The sequence below is a fragment of the Schistocerca americana genome, chromosome 2 (assembly GCF_021461395.2).
Source record: "Schistocerca americana isolate TAMUIC-IGC-003095 chromosome 2, iqSchAmer2.1, whole genome shotgun sequence".
Classification (NCBI taxonomy): domain Eukaryota; kingdom Metazoa; phylum Arthropoda; class Insecta; order Orthoptera; family Acrididae; genus Schistocerca; species Schistocerca americana.
The window spans coordinates 302,474,077-302,494,861 of record NC_060120.1 but is presented as its reverse complement, the minus strand read 5'-3'; the positions used below and the strand labels follow the sequence as shown (position 1 = coordinate 302,494,861).

The window sequence follows — 20,785 nt, the reverse complement described above, 5'->3', positions numbered from 1 at the left end:
GAGTTTTCATTTATTATCTTATTATTACATATTGGTGTTCACAAGGCTGTTTTGTATTTGGAGCACAGCTGCAACTATTGCCTTCCAGTATGTAATTTTTGTAAATCTCGCGTTTTGTGCTTATTGACACACGCTGTTTCACTGTGTGAACGTTATAAAAACAATAAAACAGAGAGTGCTAGAATCACTCTGTAGAAACACGAAAACATGAGATGTACAAAAAATGACATACTGGAAGACAATAATTATAGCTGTACTGCAAATACCAGACTTGTGAACAGCAACATGTACTAATAAGCTTACACAGTGGAAGGCAATAATTACAGTTGTTCTGAAAATACCAATCAGACTTGCGAGCACATGTTATACTAAAATAATAAATAAAAAGCTGGAGAAACTTCTCCGAAACATGCAGGGGTAGTAAAACAAGGGAAATTGTATTTTCTGAAGATGGAAACGCAGTCCCTTATTACATATTAGCATGCAAACGTGGACATGGAAAGAGCTTCGGACTGTAGACATAATTTAAAGGAAAATGAGAACAACGATAGGTAACTCCATCTCTGGTAAGCTGTACATACTTTGGAAACATATAGCATCATAGTAAATACTGAACTGTTAAAATGCTGTCAAAATATCTGACAAAATCGAGTTTTTATGTTTCGATAAATACAAGAGCTATTATACTTACCGACACATGACAGAAATAGTTTACTATAGATGCAATAAGGTCGCCACTTCCGACTAGAAGTACCAGCGCAAACGTAAACATAAAACAGTCACAATGTACGAACAGATAGTCTTACTATTGTTATTTCGCAATTCACTTGATAATGGAAATAAGCCGAAACAGGCCTGTCGTGTAAAATATTAAAATCCAGTAACTTATTAAACCTGGTTTGGAGTATTCATTTCCATAATGTCTAGTACCGACGTATACTACGCTGCGGCTCCAACAGAACGTAAAACAAAATGATTATTTTGACAAATACTAAACGGTACCTTCATATTTTTCTGCTAATAATCATAGAGTCTTTGCACGATAACGGCTCCCAAGAAGGCATCTTTGCTTTTAAAAACATGTAACAGAAACAGAGGAACTGTATACTTTGAAGTGCTCGCGGGAAACGAGTCTTCAGCCCCTATCCCGTATTTCGCATCCGGTTTTCCAGCGTTTCCGTAAATAGTTGGAAGAAACATACTTAGGGTTCCTCAGAAGTGGGAAGATTGGATGCCTTCTCATCATTATTGTTTGAGTGTATTATTGCTTCCGCACAAACATAAAGCTTCTAGGGACCTCGCTGAAGATGTTGAAAAGCCTAAAAGATCGCAGTTGTCCTCATTCCGCTCTAACAGCATCTGTCGGTCTTTCCAGCACCTTATTCTTCAGAAATACAGCCTTGATGGACCCTGGCGCACAACCGTTAGAATTTGTAAAATAATATTTCAATTTTAGGGCCGTCGATGTACCCCTCTGCTCCAACACGAATAGTTTATGCGGTCCTGAAACATTGTTGACTTTAATCATTATCTGTCTAAGAGATCCGTATCCAAGGATTAACAAACTCACCGCCGTCTATTCAAATGCTCGAAGTAACTACAAGACAAGCTTAGCATTCATCTTATTGTTAAATTGTTTACCGATTGTGCTGTCATTTACCTCCTAGTAAAGTCATCAGAAGATAAAAGCCAAATGCAACAAGATGCAGACAGGGTATACGTTTGGTACCAAGAGCGGCAATTAACCAAAAATAATGAAAAGTGCGAGTTCATCCACATGAGTACTAAAAGAAATACGTTAAATTTCTGTTACACGATAAATCACATAAATCTAAAGGCTGTCAGTTAAAGTAAGTACCTAGGGATAACAAATACGAACAGTATTCAGTGCTTCTTCCGTCGATACTTGGTAGAACGACATAATAATAAATGAAATGCATTATATTGCTTACGTTCTACAGGATTAATTTATTCAGGTTAACCTGTTTTCGGCTTACAACGCTATCATCAGGGCCAGCTGGAGTGGCCGAGCGGCTCTACGCGCTACAGTCTGGAACCGCGCGACCACTACGGCCGCAGGCTCGAATCCTGCCTCGGGCATGGATGTGTGTGATGTCCTTAGGTTAGTTAGGTTTAAGTAGTTCTAAGTTCTAGGGGACTGATGACCTCAGCAGTTAAGTCCCATAGTTTCCAGAATGAGATTTTCACTCTGCAGCGGAGTGTGCGCTGATATGAAACTTCCTGGCAGATTAAAACTGTGTGCCCGACCGAGACTCGAACTCGGGACCTTTGCCTTTCGAGGGCAAGGCAAAGGTCCCGAGTTCGAGTCTCGGTTGGGCACACAGTTTTAATCTGCCAGGAAGTTTCAAGTCCCATAGTGCTCAGAGCCAAGCAAGCAAGCTATCATGAGTTGTGCATTTTATTTATTATAACTACGAGTAACTTGAATTGGAACGATCACTTAGTGAATGTTGTCGGGAACATGAACCAAAGCCTGCGTGTTATTGGCAGAACACTCAGAAGATGCAACAACTCTACTAAAGCGATTGTCCACACCAAGCTTATCCCTCTTCTGGTGGAGTTCTTCTGTGTGATATGGGACCCTTACCAGATAGGATCGACGGAAAACATCGAAAAGTTCAGATAGAAACAGATCGTTTTGTATTATCGCGAAACAGTGGCAAGAGTGTCACGGAAATGATACGCGAGTTGCGGTGGCAATCATTAAAACAAAGGCGTTTTTCGTTGTAGCGAGATGTTTTCACGAAATTTCAATCTCTAACTTTCTCCTCCGAGTCCGAAAATCTTTTGTTGACGTCCGCCTATCTAGGGAGAATGGTTAATCCTAATAAAATAGGAGAAATCAGAGATCGCGCGGCAAGATGTAAGTGCTTATTTTTTCCTCTCGCTATTCGAGAGCGGAACGGTAGAAAAACACGTGAAAGTGGTTCGATGACGCCAGGCATTTAAGTGCGAACTTCGGAGCAGTCATGTAGACTTAGATGTCCTAGAAAAGATGTAAACATTTACCAGGCTAAAATTGTGATTTGGCACCTTACAAATCTCACAACAAATCGTCCTCCCTCATGACATACGTCTGTCACCAATATATTGTAACTTTCGTGAACCAATCACCAATGAGGAAAGGACACAGCAGATTTTCTTCTTTTGCTGACAGATCAGATGGTGAAAGTTGGTTTCTTGTAGCGAATACTGTATAAAAGAAGCGAAAGTCTCGATCTGGTATCCTGGCCACCTTCTCACTTTCTTGGAAGTAATCAGCCACTTACTTCCACTGGCGCCTCACTGCACAGAAACGTCTGTGCAGTCCTCGTCGAACACGAAAGAGGGCCCTCACAGAATTAAAAAAAATACAGACCACACGAAGAGTAGGAGTTTGCGGGAATATAACTGTGGCAGACAGAATATGACAATAAAATGTGCCTCGTCTGCAATGAAACAGACGCGTAGCAATAATGTCACAGAAGAAGGTCACGATGTCCCATTGTTAGGTCCAAGTAAGGCACATTTTTAGTGAAATTACTCGCTACGTTCGCACACGTGAAATAGGAGACGCATTTCATTTTTCACTAGAGCCTCTTATTACATGATATAAAAATTCTTCGCTAAAATATTTTGTGTAGGTGCTATTGAACAGTATTCATAACTATTAGGAACTGTATCATTCAGTAAAGAACTTGACTTATTATTATTTACGTGACTGGCATAATTGTATTGCATGATGTAGTTTACGACTGTTCTTAGCAACAGATCATGAGTACACAAAGGTATTAATATTATTTATGTCAAAATAAAAAAATTACCGTTGTGTATTGCATGATGCAGATCCTAACTATTCTTAGCAATTATCGGGAAGAAATGGTAACTACTTTACAGAAATTAAAAGTATAGACATGTTTCCCAGGGTCAGCAATCCATACAGATTCGCTGTTCGCACTTAAAACAGTAAATTTGTTTTCTGGGTATAGATAACCTTTAGCCAGAACCTTCTGTACAAAATAACCTTGTTGCATCCACTGTGAATGTCTTTTATTTACAACAGTTTCATCGGCCAAGATGTTGCCTAACCGTTGTTCATTGCTTCGTATTATAGTGACAAAAACTGGGTTAGACTGGAAGGGGCTTATCCGCTTACTTGACTTACGGTGGCCATGTGTCCGACGCACGATTGTAGATATCCAGATTTTCAGTTGTTTGTAACCTTCTTCGTTTTCAGGCAGTGCAAACTGCTAATTTTGCATGATATTTGTCCAAAATATCATACACAATACGCCAGATCCTGTGGGAAGACTGTTCCGACTGCTCCTGATAACGTCGGGAAGAGTCTGACCAAATACAACGCGCCTTCAGTATCCACGAAACAGAAATAAAAATAAATAACACGAGCATTAACTGCTTTCCTTTTTATTTTTTCTGCATTTTCAAGCCTGTTTAAATACTAGCTAGCTTCCCCATTTACATTTCAGTGCTGCAGCATCCAGACAGCTGGGAATTAAAAATGATTCAGGACAAAAGATGCAAGATTATACACTTCCAAAATTGACTGCACTCTCAATTTTAGTCTCAATATACCGTCGAAGGCCCTAATTTTCGATGACTTTAAGTTCGTATTTTTTATTTAGAGGTGAAGGGCTGCTTCTTCGTTGGAGTTTAGGAGTGCGTCGCGAGGATCTTACTGGTCCGTAAGACAACCCCTGAGAAACACCGTTTCAGTTTCTTCGGTACTCTTGTATGGCGATAAGGTGCGTCACAGTCAGACAATTTTGTTATCTGCTTATATCGAATGGACACAAACATTTTTTCACATTTCACAAGCGCAAAAGGCAGGTTATTTTAAAATTCGTGTATTTGGCAGGCACCATCCGAGCGAGCTAAGAGTCTGTTTGCAATTTGGCAATATTCTTAAGAGGAAATCCAGTTTCGGAGTTTGCCTTACCACCAAATGAAGCCTCTTAAAAAGCTTAATTGGAGCTGGGTGCGGAGTGAAGTTAATTTTAATTTGTTACTGAGAAAAAATGTCTCAAGCAGAACTGTTTAAGCCTAGTGTGTATGCATATACACTGGTGTGCAAGACTTAAGGACGAAAGTGGCCTTCACGTGATGTCTCACTGCCAAGTAACATAGTTCGATGAAAGTTGGATCATACGAGGACTGGAACTTAAATAGTGGAAACTATTTATTCACAACCGATACAAAAGTGTTACATGTTTGCACCTGTTATTGTCCTTCAAAGTAGTCACCGGCGTTGTGTAGAATCCGTTGCCACCGATGTGGAAGGCGTAGTATACCGTTATCAGGGCCTGTTCTGTTGATGGCGCGAATGGAACGGTCTACTGCCTGTCGAATCTCTGGAACAGTTCTGAAGCGAATGCCACGAAGTGGTTCCTTCATCTTCGGAATCAAATCAGTCACAGGACTTAAGTCCAGTACTTCCCAGTCCCACAGATTGCCCTGTATGCGCCTGCGCATTGTTGTGCAAAATGATGGGTGGGTTGCGCAGAAAGTGTCGCCGCTTCTTTCACAAAGCTGGTCGCAGGTGATGCTCCAAAAACGAACAGTAATACTGTGCATTGACGGTCTGCCATGGAGGAACGAAATGCGTTAGGATAACACCATCACAGTCGTACACGAGAATCACCATAAATATAGACCGCTCTATTCGCACCATCAACAGAACAGTCTCTGCTAACGGTATACTACGCCTTCCACATCGCTGGCAACGGGTTCTACATAACGCTGGTGACTACTTCGAAGGGCAGTAACGCCATAAAAAGCTTAACAACCAATGAAATTCAGTTTAAGAGAAGCCTAAAGGGTTTATTGGCGGCCAACTCCTTCTACTCCATTGATGAATTTCTCAGTAGAACCAACTGATTTGTGTGTGTGTACAATATAACTTCTGCACAATTTCAGTGCAGTAATGTGTTCATTGGAAATAAGTGTGTATGTATGTATGTGTGTGTGTTTGTGTGTGTGTGTGTGTGTGTGTGTGTGTGTGTGTGTGTGCGCCATTTCAGTGCAGTAATGTGTTCATTGTAAATAAGTATTATAGTAGTTCCAGAATGAGATTTTCACTCTGCAGCGGAGTGTGCGCTGATATGAAACTTCCTAGCAGATTAAAACTGTGTGCCCGACCGAGACTCGGAGGAGGTAGGAGACGGATACTGGCAGAAGTAAAGCTGTGAGTACCGGGCGTGAGTCGTGCTTCGGTAGCTCAGATGGTAGAGCACTTGCCCGCGAAAGGCAAAGGTCCCGAGTTCGAGTCTCGGTCGGGCACACAGTTTTAATCTGCTAGGAAGTTTCATTATAGTAGTTGTATTACACGTTTATTACCTTAAAAATAAATAAAAAAACTTTTTTATTTTAAATTCAGTGCATTAGTATTTGTAAAATGACTCTTTCATATAGTGTTCATTAAAAATGAGGATCATTCCACTTGGGACCTGTGGAATGGTACATTAGCTTTTTTGTTTGAGTTGTAAATATTTGTCTGTAATGTTGTTTTTCTGACATGTTCTACATTCTGGAGGACCTCCCCACTACGGATCAACTGGAATGAAAGTAAATCTAATCTAATCTAAACAGGGGCAAACATGTAGCTCTTTTGTATCGGTTGTGAATAAATAGTTGCCACTATTTAAGCTCCAACCCTCGTAAATAGAAAGAAATGCAGCAGAAGGTAATTGAGAGAAATACCGAGTGAGACAGACAGAGCTATGATGGTCCTCTGGAAAAAAAAAAAAAAAACAAAAAAAAAAACAAGGCATTGTTCTTAACAGGGTACGTGATCGCCATGGATGACAAAACATGTTCTGCAACGTGCTCCCGTGCTGGCCATGAGGTTGGTCAGGACTTCTTGTGGTAGGGCGTTCCGTTACTCCGCTAACAAGGCTTACAACTGCTGGTTGCTCGTTGATGCGTGTGGACGTGTCGCAATACCTCGCCCCAATGCTTCTCACACGAGATCGATGGGATTTTAAGTCGGGGAAATGGGCAGGCGCTGTTCGATGCGATCGCGCATTGTTATTCATAAAAATGAAGTCAGGGCCGAAGGCAGCGCTGGAAAGACGCACAGTGGTAAGGTGTGCCACTATAACATTAACCAGTGAGAGTACAGGTCAGCACGCCCATGCGGCACTATGTCTCCCACACGATAATACCTGCGCCACCAAACGCTGGTCGTATCCTCATATGGCTAGAGGTGCACCCACGAACATTGTCGAACATAATTTTTGGAGGTCCTGGTGTTAAATCGTGGGGAGGCATAGTGCCGCATAGACTCACTGACTTCCAGATATTTGAATTTGGTACACTTACCCACCAACGTTATTGCAACACTGTATCAAGTCTTTCCAGGGGTGCATTTGGCCCTACTTCAGTTTCATGGACGACAGTGAGCGACCGCGTTGAAGAACGCCTGTCCGTTTCGCCGACTTAAATCCTAGCGAGCACATGTGGGTAACATTGGGAAGATGAATTGTTGTTGCAGGTCTACATGCACTAACGACCATCCAACAATTGTCAGCCGCTCTGGTGGAGGAATAAGTGCCCTACCACAAGAACTCCTTATCAACCTTGTGGCCAGCAGGCGAGAACGTTTCAGAGCATGCACTGCCGCCTGTGATGGTCACACACCCTGTTAAGAACCGTGTCCCACCTCTTGTGATGTCCAGGGGACAACATATGTCGCAGTGACTTCAGTGTAATTATTGCCTTTCAATAAAAGTGTCATTTCTCTTGATCGGATTGTGCATATCTTGTCTTCTGTACCATAGTGTAACATAGCAGTTCTTTCTACGTGTGGTCCAAGTCCAATCGAACTATCTTACTTGGCAATGTCCTAGCATGTTACAGTTACTTTCACCCTTAAGTTTTGCTACCAGTGTATGTCTGTCTGTTGTACGTGAGTGCTTGCGTGCGTGCGTGCTTGGGCGCGCGCGCGCGTTTGTGTGTGTGTATGTGTGTGTGTGCCAGTCAGACACCGAGGCCGATGGTTCCGGAGTGTATCTGTTCTGAATCAACTGCATACTAAAACGAACGAACAAATATCAATACCTCTGCCTGTAATTCAATTACGTATCATTATAGGCTCAGGCACTCTTTATTTCGGTTACGATTTATAACGGAATGCTTTGGGGACTTATTGCAATCCAGATAAATGTTTAAATGGAAAGGCAAAGTAATAATTGATCAAACAGGCTTTGGACTCAAAGGTTAAGAGTGCAAACGTTGTTCTTTAAAAGAAAACTGCTGATTAAATTTGTTTTTAAATAAATTTGTCGTCTACTACGTTCATTTTCTACGTTATCTGTAAGAGGATATTTAAAAATGTGTGCTGTCGACATTGCCAATTCTTGGTGCAGTTGTTGTTGTTCCAAACTGAAGATAAATTTGATGCAGGTTTCCACGCTAGTCTACCTTAGGCTAGGCGCAAATTGAGACGCGTACAGCACGTGTGACGTGACACGACACTACAGCGCGACACGCACGTGCCGCACGAGTCGCGCGGGTGCAGCGCATATTGCGACGCGTACACCATACTTCGCGCGCGCCGACTGGCGACGCTCTGCGCTGACAGAACCGAAGCGCACGCAACCTGTTATCTGTCTCAAACGATTTTGCAGAAACTAGTCACTGAAAATATCTGATTTTTTCCTTACTTGTAGCGTTATATGTCAGCTTCGTGGCGAGGTGCCCATCATCATCTCGCTAATGCGCGCGATAGGAATGCACAAGCTAGCCGTGTGTGCCTTGTGAGTTGGAGTTCGAAAAACATTGTTATGAAAGTAGATCTGCCTCCATCAGCAGTACATTTCAACAAATTAAATATATCTAATCCTAACACTCTTTTAGGATGTTCCTACTTTCGTAATAATAACGACCATTTTCTTCATTTGCGTAGCCTGTAGTATAATTACTGTATTAATGCTGATAATGTGCAAGCAACAATTGAAATGCTTTTTCTCATCACGGCGAACCAATTAAAACATTGTTATTTGTGACTGCTTTTCGACTGTTTCTAGCTTCCAATGGAAATGTGATGTTCACAGGCATGTAGTACAGTGTGTCGTATTACAATATTACATCCATATATCCAAGCAATCACCGTGAACCTTCTATTCTTCAGATCTTGGACGCTTTTCACCAGTAGCACAAAGGGATCACACCTGTCGAGGTTATCCCTTTCTAAATTTTTGTAACAGATCGTACAGATACGCCAGCATACTAGGCAGCGATAAGATAAACTTGTTTTACTTTCCCACCTTGCTTCTTAATCAGATTATTTTATAATATTCCTAACTTTCTTATTCACTACCTTCTGTCCCTTCTTGCGATCTGGAAACATCGCGGAGGCATATGATACAATTCCAGCGGCCAATGGCTCATCAGTTACTGAAGTATGCATTTTTCTTGACAGAAGAAAAACAAAACAGAATTATACAGATATAAATAACAGAAAAGTTTAATGTACTAACGAAGAAAGCTGAAGCGTTTAAATGGCCAAAAACGAAACACTACCCACAGATCTATACAGATATAAATAACAGGAAAGTATAATGTACTAACGAAGAAAGCTGGAGCGTTTAAATGGCCAAAAAGGAAACACTAGCCAAAGGCAATAAAATTTAGTACGCAGTAAGGCAAAATTTATCGTATGGGCAATACTACCACTGCACAAATGCGCCGTTCCGATGTGAGCATAATTATGGCCGTGCTACTTTTCCGCTCCTCGCCTCAAATTTCCCACGGTGCTAGCGAAGCACGTGCGACGTGCGGCGCGAGAAACTGTGCCTCAACCACAACGCCGCGAGACCTGGCGCGCCGCGCGGCATTAGCCGAGCTGCAGACATGGTCTGTGCGGCTGGTCCCGGCGGAGGTCCGAGTCCTCCCCCGGGCGTGGGTGTGTGTGTGTTTGTCCTTAGGATAATTTAGGTTAAGTAGTGTGTAAGCTTAGGGACTGATGACCTTAGCAGTTAAGTCCCATAAGATTTCACACACATTTGAAGATTTTGAGACCTGGCGCAGGCGCGTGTCGCGTTCCAGTCGCGTCGCGTCGCAATTTGCGCGGTCCCACTTGAACCTGTGATGTTACAAAAACGCGCGCTGCGCTGCGTCGCACCACATGCGCTATACGCGTCTCAGTTTGCGCCTAGCCTTACGCAAGTCTCTTCAACTCTGCACAACTATCGAAACTTGCATCCACATGAACCTGCTCACTGTCGTCTAACTAGTCCCCACCACAATGGATTTTCTTGATGAACTTAAGAGTCGCCTGCGAACCACTGTGTGCAGTGAATCGAAAGTCGCCTGCGAACGAACCACTCGCTTTGCCCCCTCCAACCCCCTTTGTGCCAGACGGCCGACAAAAATATGGAAACATTAAAATCGCAACACATTATCATGGATAAATTCAGGTCCTGTATAACTTTCAAGGGGATGTTATACAGTTATTCCTGCAAAACAAAATAGTGGCAAGTTCAGGTAACAATGATGCAGGTGAATAGCGATCATGCAACCTTCTTTCCGAAGCAGGCCATAAAGGCCCAATAATGTTGAGATCCGTTGACTATGGTGGCCAAGGAAGATGAGACAGTCTATAGTAACAAAACGACTCATGAACGCTGCGAGCTGTGTGGACAGGGGCCCTGTCGTCTTGGAACACAGCACCACCTTTAGGGAACAAACATTTTACCATGGGATGGGATTGATCAGCCAAAATGGTCACATTATCCTTAGCAGAAATGCGACCTTAGAGAGTAACCGTGGAGAAACCACGATATGGCTGCCCAAATCATCACCGAACCCCTGCCATATTTCACTCTTAGGATGTAAACTCGACCAGAAGTTGGAAACAGAGTGCAACAAGACTCATCCGACCAAATGACATTCTCCCAATGCTATACAGTCCAGGTTTCGTGGTTTAGGGATTCGCTTTTCAAATGGTTCAAATGGCTCTAAGCACTATGGGACTTAACATCTATGGTCACCAGTCCCCTAGAACTTAGAACTACTTAAACATAACTAACCTAAGGACATCACACAACACCCAGTCATCACGAGGCAGAGAAAATCCCTGACCCCGCCGGGAATCGAACCCGGGAACCCGGGCGTGGGAAGCGAGAACGCTACCGCACGACCACGAGCTGCGGACAATTCGCTTTTCTGGTATGGGCATTTGCACTACTGATGAGTGCAATTCCCTGCCTATGGTATTCACTTCTTGTTTTGGTGCTGGCAGGGTTGGAGAGTGCAAGATTCAATTCTGCAGTGACTTTTGCAGCTGACGTCCACTTGTTTTTCGTCACAATCTTCAATGACTATCGGTGACGATCGCTTAGCACTCATTTCCGTCCGTGTTGTGGCTTAGAGGATGAAGTTTTTCCGCTTTCCCAGTATGCTGAATAAACCTTCGATAAGTTGTTTGTTGTTGTGGTCTTCAGCCCTGAGACTGGTTTGATGCAGCTCTCCATGCTGCTCTATCCTGTGCAAGCTGCTTCATCTCCCAGTACGTACTGCAACCTACATCCTTCTGAATTTGCATAGTGTATTCATCTCTTGGTCTCCTTCTATGATTTTTACCCTCCACGCTGACCTCCAATACTAAATTGGTGTTCCCTTGATGCCTCAGAACATGTCCTACCAACCGGTCCCTTTTTCTAGTCGAGTTGTGCCACAAATTCCTCTTCTCCTCAATTTTGTTCAGTACGTACTCATTAGTTATGTGATCTACCCGTCAAATCTTCAGTATTCCTCCGTAGCACCACATTTCTAAAGCTTCTATTCTCTTCTTGTCTAAACTATTTATCGTCCATGTTTCACTTCCATACATGGCTACACTCCATACAAATACTTTCGGAAACAACTTCCTGACACTTAAATCTATACTCGATGTTAACAAATTTCTCTTCTTCAGAAACGCTTTCCTTGCCAGTGCCAGTCTACATTTTATATCCTCTCTACTTCGACCATCATCAGTTACACTCCTGGAAATGGAAAAAAGAACACATTGACACCGGTGTGTCAGACCCACCATACTTGCTCCGGACACTGCGAGAGGGCTGTACAAGCAATGATCACACGCACGGCACAGTGGACACACCAGGAACCGCGGTGTTGGCCGTCGAATGGCGCTAGCTGCGCAGCATTTGTGCACCGCCGCCGTCAGTGTCAGCCAGTTTGCCGTGGCATACGGAGCTCCATCGCAGTCTTTAACACTGGTAGCATGCCACGACAGCGTTGACGTGAACCGCATGTGCAGTTGACGGACTTTGAGCGAGGGCGTATAGTGGGCATGCGGGAGGCCGGGTGGACGTACCGCCGAATTGCTCAACACGTGGGGCGTGAGGTCTCCACAGTACATCGATGTTGTCGCCAGTGGTCGGCGGAAGGTGCACGTGCCCGTCGACCTGGGACCGGACCGCAGTGACGCACGGATGCACGCCAAGACCGTAGGATCCTACGCAGTGCCGTAGGGGACCGCACCGCCACTTCCCAGCAAATTAGGGACACTGTTGCTCCTGGGGTATCGGCGAGGACCATTCGCAACCGTCTCCATGAAGCTGGGCTACGGTCCCGCACACCGTTAGGCCGTCTTCCGCTCACGCCCCAACATCGTGCAGCCCGCCTCCAGTGGTGTCGCGACAGGCGTGAATGGAGGGACGAATGGAGACGTGTCGTCTTCAGCGATGAGAGTCGCTTCTGCCTTGGTGCCAATGATGGTCGTATGCGTGTTTGGCGCCGTGCAGGTGAGCGCCACAATCAGGACTGCATACGACCGAGGCACACAGGGCCAACACCCGGCATCATGGTGTGGGGAGCGATCTCCTACACTGGCCGTACACCACTGGTGATAGTCGAGGGGACACTGAATAGTGCACGGTACATCCAAACCGTCATCGAACCCATCGTTCTACCATTCCTAGACCGGCAAGGGAACTTGCTGTTCCAACAGGACAATGCACGTCCGCATGCATCCCGTGGCACCCAACGTGCTCTAGAAGGTGTAAGTCAACTACCCTGGCCAGCAAGATCTCCGGATCTGTCCCCCATTGAGCATGTTTGGGACTGGATGAAGCGTCGTCTCACGCGGTCTGCACGTCCAGCACGAACGCTGGTCCAACTGAGGCGCCAGGTGGAAATGGCATGGCAAGCCGTTCCACAGGACTACATCCAGCATCTCTACGATCGTCTCCATGGGAGAATAGCAGCCTGCATTGCTGCGAAAGGTGGATATACACTGTACTAGTGCCGACATTGTGCATGCTCTGTTGCCTGTGTCTATGTGCCTGTGGTTCTGTCAGTGTGATCATGTGATGTATCTGACCCCAGGAATGTGTCAATAATGTTTCCCCTTCCTGGGACAATGAATTCACGGTGTTCTTATTTCAATTTCCAGGAGTGTATTTTGCTCCCTAAATAACAAAACTCCTTTACTACTTTAAGTGTCTCATTTCCTAATCTGATTCCCTCAGGATCACCCGACTTAATTCGACTACGTTCCATTATCCTCGTTTTGCTTTTGTTGATGTTCATCGTATATCCTCCTTTCAAGACACTATCCATTCCGTTCAATGGCTCTTCTAAGTCCTTTGCTGTCTCTGACAGAATTACAATGTCATCGGCAAACCTCAAACCTCAAGAAATAAAAACTTTGAGGTTTGCCTTCGATAAGGTACCTCTTGAATCATCAAAAACTTGTGCTCCCTTGGTTACGGGTGCACCCACCATAAGACCACCAACAATTTTCCCACGTTCGAATTCACTTAGCTTCGACACAATACACTCGCGACTACGCAGAACACAGTTCTGACCATGATCGACACTTGCGACGTATTGAGGACATTGCACAGATGCCGTTCGTGGTTGAATACAACAGCGCAACTCGCAGCCTTGGCTAGCATTTGCATTTACTGTATGTTGAAAGATGCATTTCTCGCGGTGTTTCCACATGTTTATCCAGCCCATGTAGAAGGGGACAAAACGTTAGGTTTACAAAGAAAACTCATTTAACCATGACTTACTGACGTAGAAAATATAAATACTTGTAAGTTACAAACTGTAACATTTCCTGATGTGACATAACATAACCAAAATATAGATCACGAGAAACAACTTTGCTGTAACAAGTTACACAATAATAGTAATTATTGAGTATGAATTATGAACGTCTTATTTCAGTTGCTAAGTGTTCTCATTTCGTGTTAAACGAAGAAAAAGAAAGAGAGAAAGAAAGATATTGATAATTTTTATGTGGCTATTTTGCCTGCTTGAAACTTACTGCCAAATTAAAACTGTCTGCCGGGCCAGCATGCATTTCGCAAACTGATCATACTTTTCGAGATCGTTTCTGTAGTACATACTCAACTTACTCTATGTCAAAACTGGAGTAGAGTTCACAGAAACTAACTTGCACAACTTAAGGAACCAACATTCCTTTCTTCCAGGAGAGCTATTAGATGAGGGCTACTATTAAAATGAACGCTCTGAGGATGGGTTGCGAGATAGGCCGTATAATTCAATAGGCAGGAATGTCTCCAGAGAAATACGAGACTTCAGGATAGAATGCAGGTCCACCGCTCAGTTGTAATTTGTCAGAAAGTTTGAGAAAAGTGCATACTCTGCTACAGAGTGAAAGATTCATTCTAGAAATAAGCTTGTTGTTTCTGAGCAGCCTACGTGAGAGGCAATAGCAGACAGTCGAGCAACCAGAATTTATCAGCCAAACCATGTTTACTTTTGACGACGAGAACGATGTCTAAGCAAACTTTGTTTCTGATTGCAGAAACTGGGAGAAACAACTGGAGAAGTCCAAGACTCGTGACCGTAAGCCGAGCCTCATGAAGGCTCTGGTGGTTACCTTCTGGAAGTCTGTCACTTTCTGTGCATTCCTGTCTTTTGCGGAGTTCGTTGTATTGAGGTAAGTATAGTCGGCAAAGAGCATTGACACTTTTAGAAATATGAGCTGTACTTTATACACTAACTGATAAAGAAAGTGAAGCACCCAGAAGACATGGTTTGATTTCAATGAAACTTCGCATATTTTTAGAAAACACGCCATCGGTGGGTATTAAATCGTTAGATTGTAATTGTGTGTGTGAGGTCGGAAGGCCACCAGTATGAGTTTGTGTTGTTCATGTTCAGTCTTGTAGCCAGGTCTGGTCAGGTACACTACTGGCCATTAAAACTGCTACACGCAGAAACGGGTATTCATTGGACAAATATATTATACTAGAACTGATATGTGATTACATTTTCACGCAATTTGGGTGCATAGACCTTGAGAAATCAGTACCCAGAACAACCACCTCTGGCCGTAATAACGGCCCTGGTACGCCTGGGCATTGAGTCAAACAGAGCTTGGATGGCGTGTACAGGTACAGCTGCCCATGTAGCCTCAACACGATACCACAGTTCATCGAGAGTAGTGACTGGCGTATTGTGACGAGCCAGTTGCTCAGCCACCATTGACCAGACGTTTTCAGTTGGTGAGAGATCTGGAGAATGTGCTGGCCAGGGCAGCAGTCGAACATTTTCTGTATCCAGAAAGGCCCGTACAGGACCTGCAACATGCGGTCGTGCATTCTCCTGCTGAAATGTGAAATGTAGGGTTTCGCAAGGATCGACTGAAGGGTAGAGCCACGGGTCGTAACACATCTGAAACGTAACGTCCACTGTTCAAAGTGCCATCAATGCGAACAAGAGGTGACCGAGACGTGTAACCAATGGCACCCCATACCATCACGCCGGGTGATACGCCAGTATGGCGATGACGAATACACGCTTCCAATGTGCGTTCACCGCGATGTCGTCAAACATGATGCTGTAAACAGAACCTGGATTCATCCAAAAAAATGACGTCTTACCATGCGCGCCCCCAGGTTCGTCGTTGAGTACACCGTCGCAGGCGCTCCTGTCTGTGATACAGTGTCAAGGGTAACCGCAGCTATGGTCTCGGAGCTGATAGTCCATGCAGCTGCAAACGTCGTCGAACTGTTCGTGCAGATGGTTGTTGTCTTGCAAACGTCCCCATCTGTTGACTCAGGGATCGAGACGTGGTTGCACGTTCCGTTACAGCCATGCGGATAAGATGCCTGTCATCTCGACTGTTAGTGATACGAGGCCGTTGAGATCCAGCACGGCGTTCCGTATTAGCCTCCTGAACCCACCGATTCCATATTCTGCTAACAGTCATCGGATCTCGACCAACGCGAGCAGCAATGTTGCGATTCGATAAACCGCAATAGGCTACAATCCGACCTCTATTAAAGTCGGAAACGTGATGATACGCATTTCTCCTCCTTACACGAGGCATCACAACAACGTTTCACCTGACAACTCCGGTCAATTGCTGTTTGTGTATGAGAAATCGGTTGGAAACTTTCCTCATATCAGCACATTGTAGGTGTCTCCACCGGCGCCAACCTTGTGTTAATGCTCTGAAAAGCTAATCATTTGCATATCACAGCATCTTCTTCCTGTCGGTTAAATTTCGCGTCTGTAGCACGTCATCTTCGTGATGTAGCAATTTTAATGGCCAGTAGTGTATATAAGCAGCGTGAGCAGCGTTAGATTTTTTGTCTTAACTGGCATCAGGGTCGTGTCCATATAACCATTTCAAGAGTGGAATGTCAGTTATGACGATACGAGCATCAGGACAGCACAACGCCTAGTCTCCGAGTGCAGAAAGTCTCTGACCCGGCCGGGAATCGAGCCCGGGACCCATCAGTTAGGAATCCACCGCTCTGACTGCACAGCTACCGAGGCGGACAGCGCTAGTTGTTGAGCGAACACTGTAAAGGAGACGGAGACGCCTCGTACTTCTCTGAGACAGCTCTATCCGCACCTGAGACAGTTTGAAAGGGGCCTTGTTGTTGGTCTTTATTTGGCCGGGTGGTCGAATATACAGATTTGTGGGGTGTTCGGATGTGACAGTGGACCGTTATTGAACTGCATGGAAACGTGAGGCCACGCGTCGTCAAAGTCCCGGTCGACCATGTCTGACCCCCACAACGGAGGATCGGAGTATTCTGTACCAAGCACGTCTTAGCTCCTACATTGTGCGCCTGTCATCCGAGAATAGGTTATCGACGTGCAATTCGCGTCATCCCATATCTTTGTTCAAAGACTAGCAGCAGCCGTGTAAGGAATTATCATCTCACGCCTGGGCTGCCGTTAATGTCACAACACAGACGGTTGTGTTCAGAGTGCTGCCGTGACCAGCAAGCAAGGAGTGCTGATGAATAACGTAGCATTGTGTTCAGCGGTGAATTTCAGTTCTGCACTTCGCCTGGTGACCACCGTCTTTGAGTACAGTGGCGATATGCAGGACGGTCTCATTCATCCGTTGTTTGGGAGAGGGGCAGTGCAGTGGTGTTACTGGTGGCGTCATGGTGTGGGGGAGCATGGGGTTGACTTCAGGTCATGGCTGGTGCTGATGGAGGTAACTTTGACGCACGATGGTATGTTACGGACTTTTTGTGTCCTCGTGTGTTACAACTCATGCGGCAGTATCATGGTGCCATTTTTCAACAAGGCAATGCTCGCTCACGCACAGCAGTTGTCTCTATGAACTGTCTGTGTTATACTGAGATACTCCCGTGGCCAACAAAGTCACCAGATCTGTCACCGTCGTAACATGTGTGGCTAAGATCGGACGTCGATTCCGTCTCAGTGCCACTGTCGAGGATATCAAGGACCGGTTACAACAGTTGTGGCCCAGCTTGCCTCAGGAAAAAACACAGTGGCTTTATGACACAATTCCCAACTGAATCAGTGCTTGCCTCTTGGCCAGAGTGGGTGCAACGTCATACTGATAAGTGGGCTCATACTGACAAGTTGTTTTTAACTTTGACTCGATTTTGTAATTACTGAAAAAACATCACACACTTTCTGAATTCGTGAAATTTCATTTCGTCGTTGCCTTCTGGGTGCTCAGTATTTTTTTTCAGGCAGTCGATGACAACTATTGAATTATATGAAAAAAACGTAAATTAGTTTCAAACTACGGCGTGCACACACTTTATTCAACATGTAAACGTCACTACAGATATTTAAATTTACGTTATGACGTGTTCGATAAACCCGCCATCATTGGCGATTATGTGGCTCCGACTGATAGCGAAATTCTGCAGGACCCGCTGGGGAGTGGGAATGGTTGTTTTCAAATGGTTCAGATGGCGCTGAGGACTATGGGACTTAACATCTGAGGTCATCAGTCCCCTAGAACTTAGAACTACTGAAACCTAACTAACCTAAGGACAACACACACATCCATGCCCGAGTCAGGATTCGAACCTGCGACCGTAGCGGTCGCGCGGTTCCAGACAGAAGCGCCTAGAATCACTCGGCCACTCAGGCCGGCGGCTGTTTTCAGCTCAGCAATGGTTTTTGGGTTACTGCTATAGAACTTCTCTTTAATACAGCCGCACAAAAAGGAGACGCATTGTGTTCAGATCCGAAGAATATGGCGGCCAATCGAGGCCCATGCCAATGGCCTCTGGCTACCCCAGAGCCAGAATGCGGCCCAAAGTGCTCCTCCAGGTCATCCAACACTTTTCTGCTTCGATGGGGTCGACCTCCGTCTTGCACGAACCACATCTTGCCGAATGCGGGATAACGGGGTTGAGATCACCTTCCAAAACCTTGAAGTACCGTTCGGTAGTCACCGTGTCATCAAGGAATATCGCATCGATTATTCTGTGACTGGACTTTGCACACCACACAGTCATCCGTTGAGGGTGGAGAGACTTCTCGATCGCGAAATGCGGCTTCTCAGTCCCCCAAATGCGCCAATTTTGCTTAATGACGAACCCGTTGTGTTCAAATGGCTGACAAAAACAACAAGGCGCATGCACATGCGCATAATAATTCCCAACACGCCCCGCGGCCAACCGCGCAGTTTGAATATCCTAACGCAAACCATTCAGAAGTTATGACGATTTTACTTCATGTAGTTCAATAACTGTCACCCTGTATATACTTAACGTAGTGTGTCCCCCCTAAGAGCTGTACGTCGAATTTTCTCTGGTGTTTAGGCAGATATTGTTGTTGTTGTTCTGGTCTTCAGTCCTGAGACTGGTTTGATGCAGCTCTCCATGCTACTCTATCCTGCGCAAGCTTCTTCATCTCCCCGTACCTACTGCAACCTACATCCTTCTGAATCTGCTTGGTGTATTCATCTCTTGGTCTCCCTCTACGATTTTTACCCTCCACGCTGCTCTCCAATACTAAATTGGTGTTCCCTTGATGCCTCAGAACATGTCCTACCAACCGATCCCTTCTACCAGTCAAGTTGTGCCACAAACTCCTCTTCTCCTCAATTCTATTCAATACCTCCTCATAGTTATGTGATCTACCCATCTAATCTTCAGCATTCTTCTGTAGCACCACATTTCGAAAGCTTCTATTCTCTTCTTGTCTAAACTATTTATCGTCCATGTTTCACTTCCATACATGGCTACACTCCATACAAATACTTTCAGCAATGACTTCCTGACACTTAAATCTATGCTCGATGCAAATTTCTCTTCTTCAGAAACGCTTTCTTTGCCATTGCCAGTCTACATTTTATATCCTCTCTACTTCGACCATCATCAGTTATTTTGCTCCCCAAATAGCAAAACTCCTTTACTACTTTAAGTGTCTCATTTCCTAATCTAATACCCTCAACATCACCCGACTTAATTCGACTACATTCCATTATCCTCGTTTTGCTTTTGTTGATGTTCATCTTATATCCTACCTTCAAGACACTATCCATTCCGTTCGACTGCTCTTCCAAGTCCTTTGCTGTCTCTGACAGAATTACAATTTCATCGGCGAACCTCAAAGTTTTTATTTCTTCTCCATGGATTTTAATACCTACTCCGAATTTTTCTTTTATTTCCTTCACTGCTTGCTCAATGTACAGAATGAATAACATCAGGGAGAGGCTACAACCCTGTCTCACTCCCTTCCCAACCACTGCTTCCCTTTCATGCCCCTCAACTCTTATAACTGCCATTTGGTTTCTGTACAAATTGTAAATAGCCTTTCGCTCCCTATATTTTACCCCTGCCACTTTCAGAGTTTGAAAGAGAGTATTCCAGTCAACATTGTCAAAAGCTTTTTCTAAGTCTACAAATGCTAGAAACGTAGGTTTGCCTTTGCTTAATCTATCTTCTAAGATAAGCCGTAGGGTCAGTATTGCCTCACGTGTTCCAATATTTCTACGGAATCCAAACTGATCTTCCCCACGGTCGGCTTCTACCAGTTTTTCCATTCGTCTGTAAAGAATTCGCGGTAGTATTTTGCAGCCGTGACTTATTGGCTCTGAGCACTATGGGACTCAACTGCTGAGGTCATTAGTCCCTTAGAACTAGTTAAACCTAACTAACCTAAGGACATCACACACATCCATGCCCGAGGCAGGATTCGAACCTGCGACCGTAGCGGTCTTGCGGTTCCAGACTGCAGCGCCTTTAACCGCACGGCCACCTCGGCCGGCCGTAACTTATTAAACTGATAGTTCGGTAATTTTCACATCTGTCAACACCTGCCTTCTTTGGGATTGGAATTATTATATTCTTCTTGAAGCCTATCTTATACATCTTGCTCACCAGATGGTAGAGTTTTGTCAGGATTGGCTCTTCCAAGGCCGTCAGTAGTTCTAATGGAATGTTGTCTACTCCCGGGGCCTTGTTTCGACTCAGGTCTTTCAGGCAGATATTAGCAATATCGTATTGGCAGTGTGTTGCTGGAGTCAGGAAAAACAAATAATGTTCAT

At 44.6% G+C, this 20,785-nt stretch overlaps 1 protein-coding gene across 1 annotated transcript in view; it reads left to right on the top strand.

Moving 5' to 3' along the window:
* The window catches only part of LOC124591186 (ATP-binding cassette sub-family C member 4-like), a 384,591-nt gene that overhangs the window by 68,664 nt on the left and 295,142 nt on the right, over positions 1 to 20,785 (top strand). Inside the window, exon 3 of the mRNA XM_047131714.1 lies at positions 14,804 to 14,938. Coding sequence (XP_046987670.1) covers positions 14,804 to 14,938 — 135 coding nt within the window. The remainder of the gene's footprint in view (positions 1 to 14,803; positions 14,939 to 20,785) is intronic.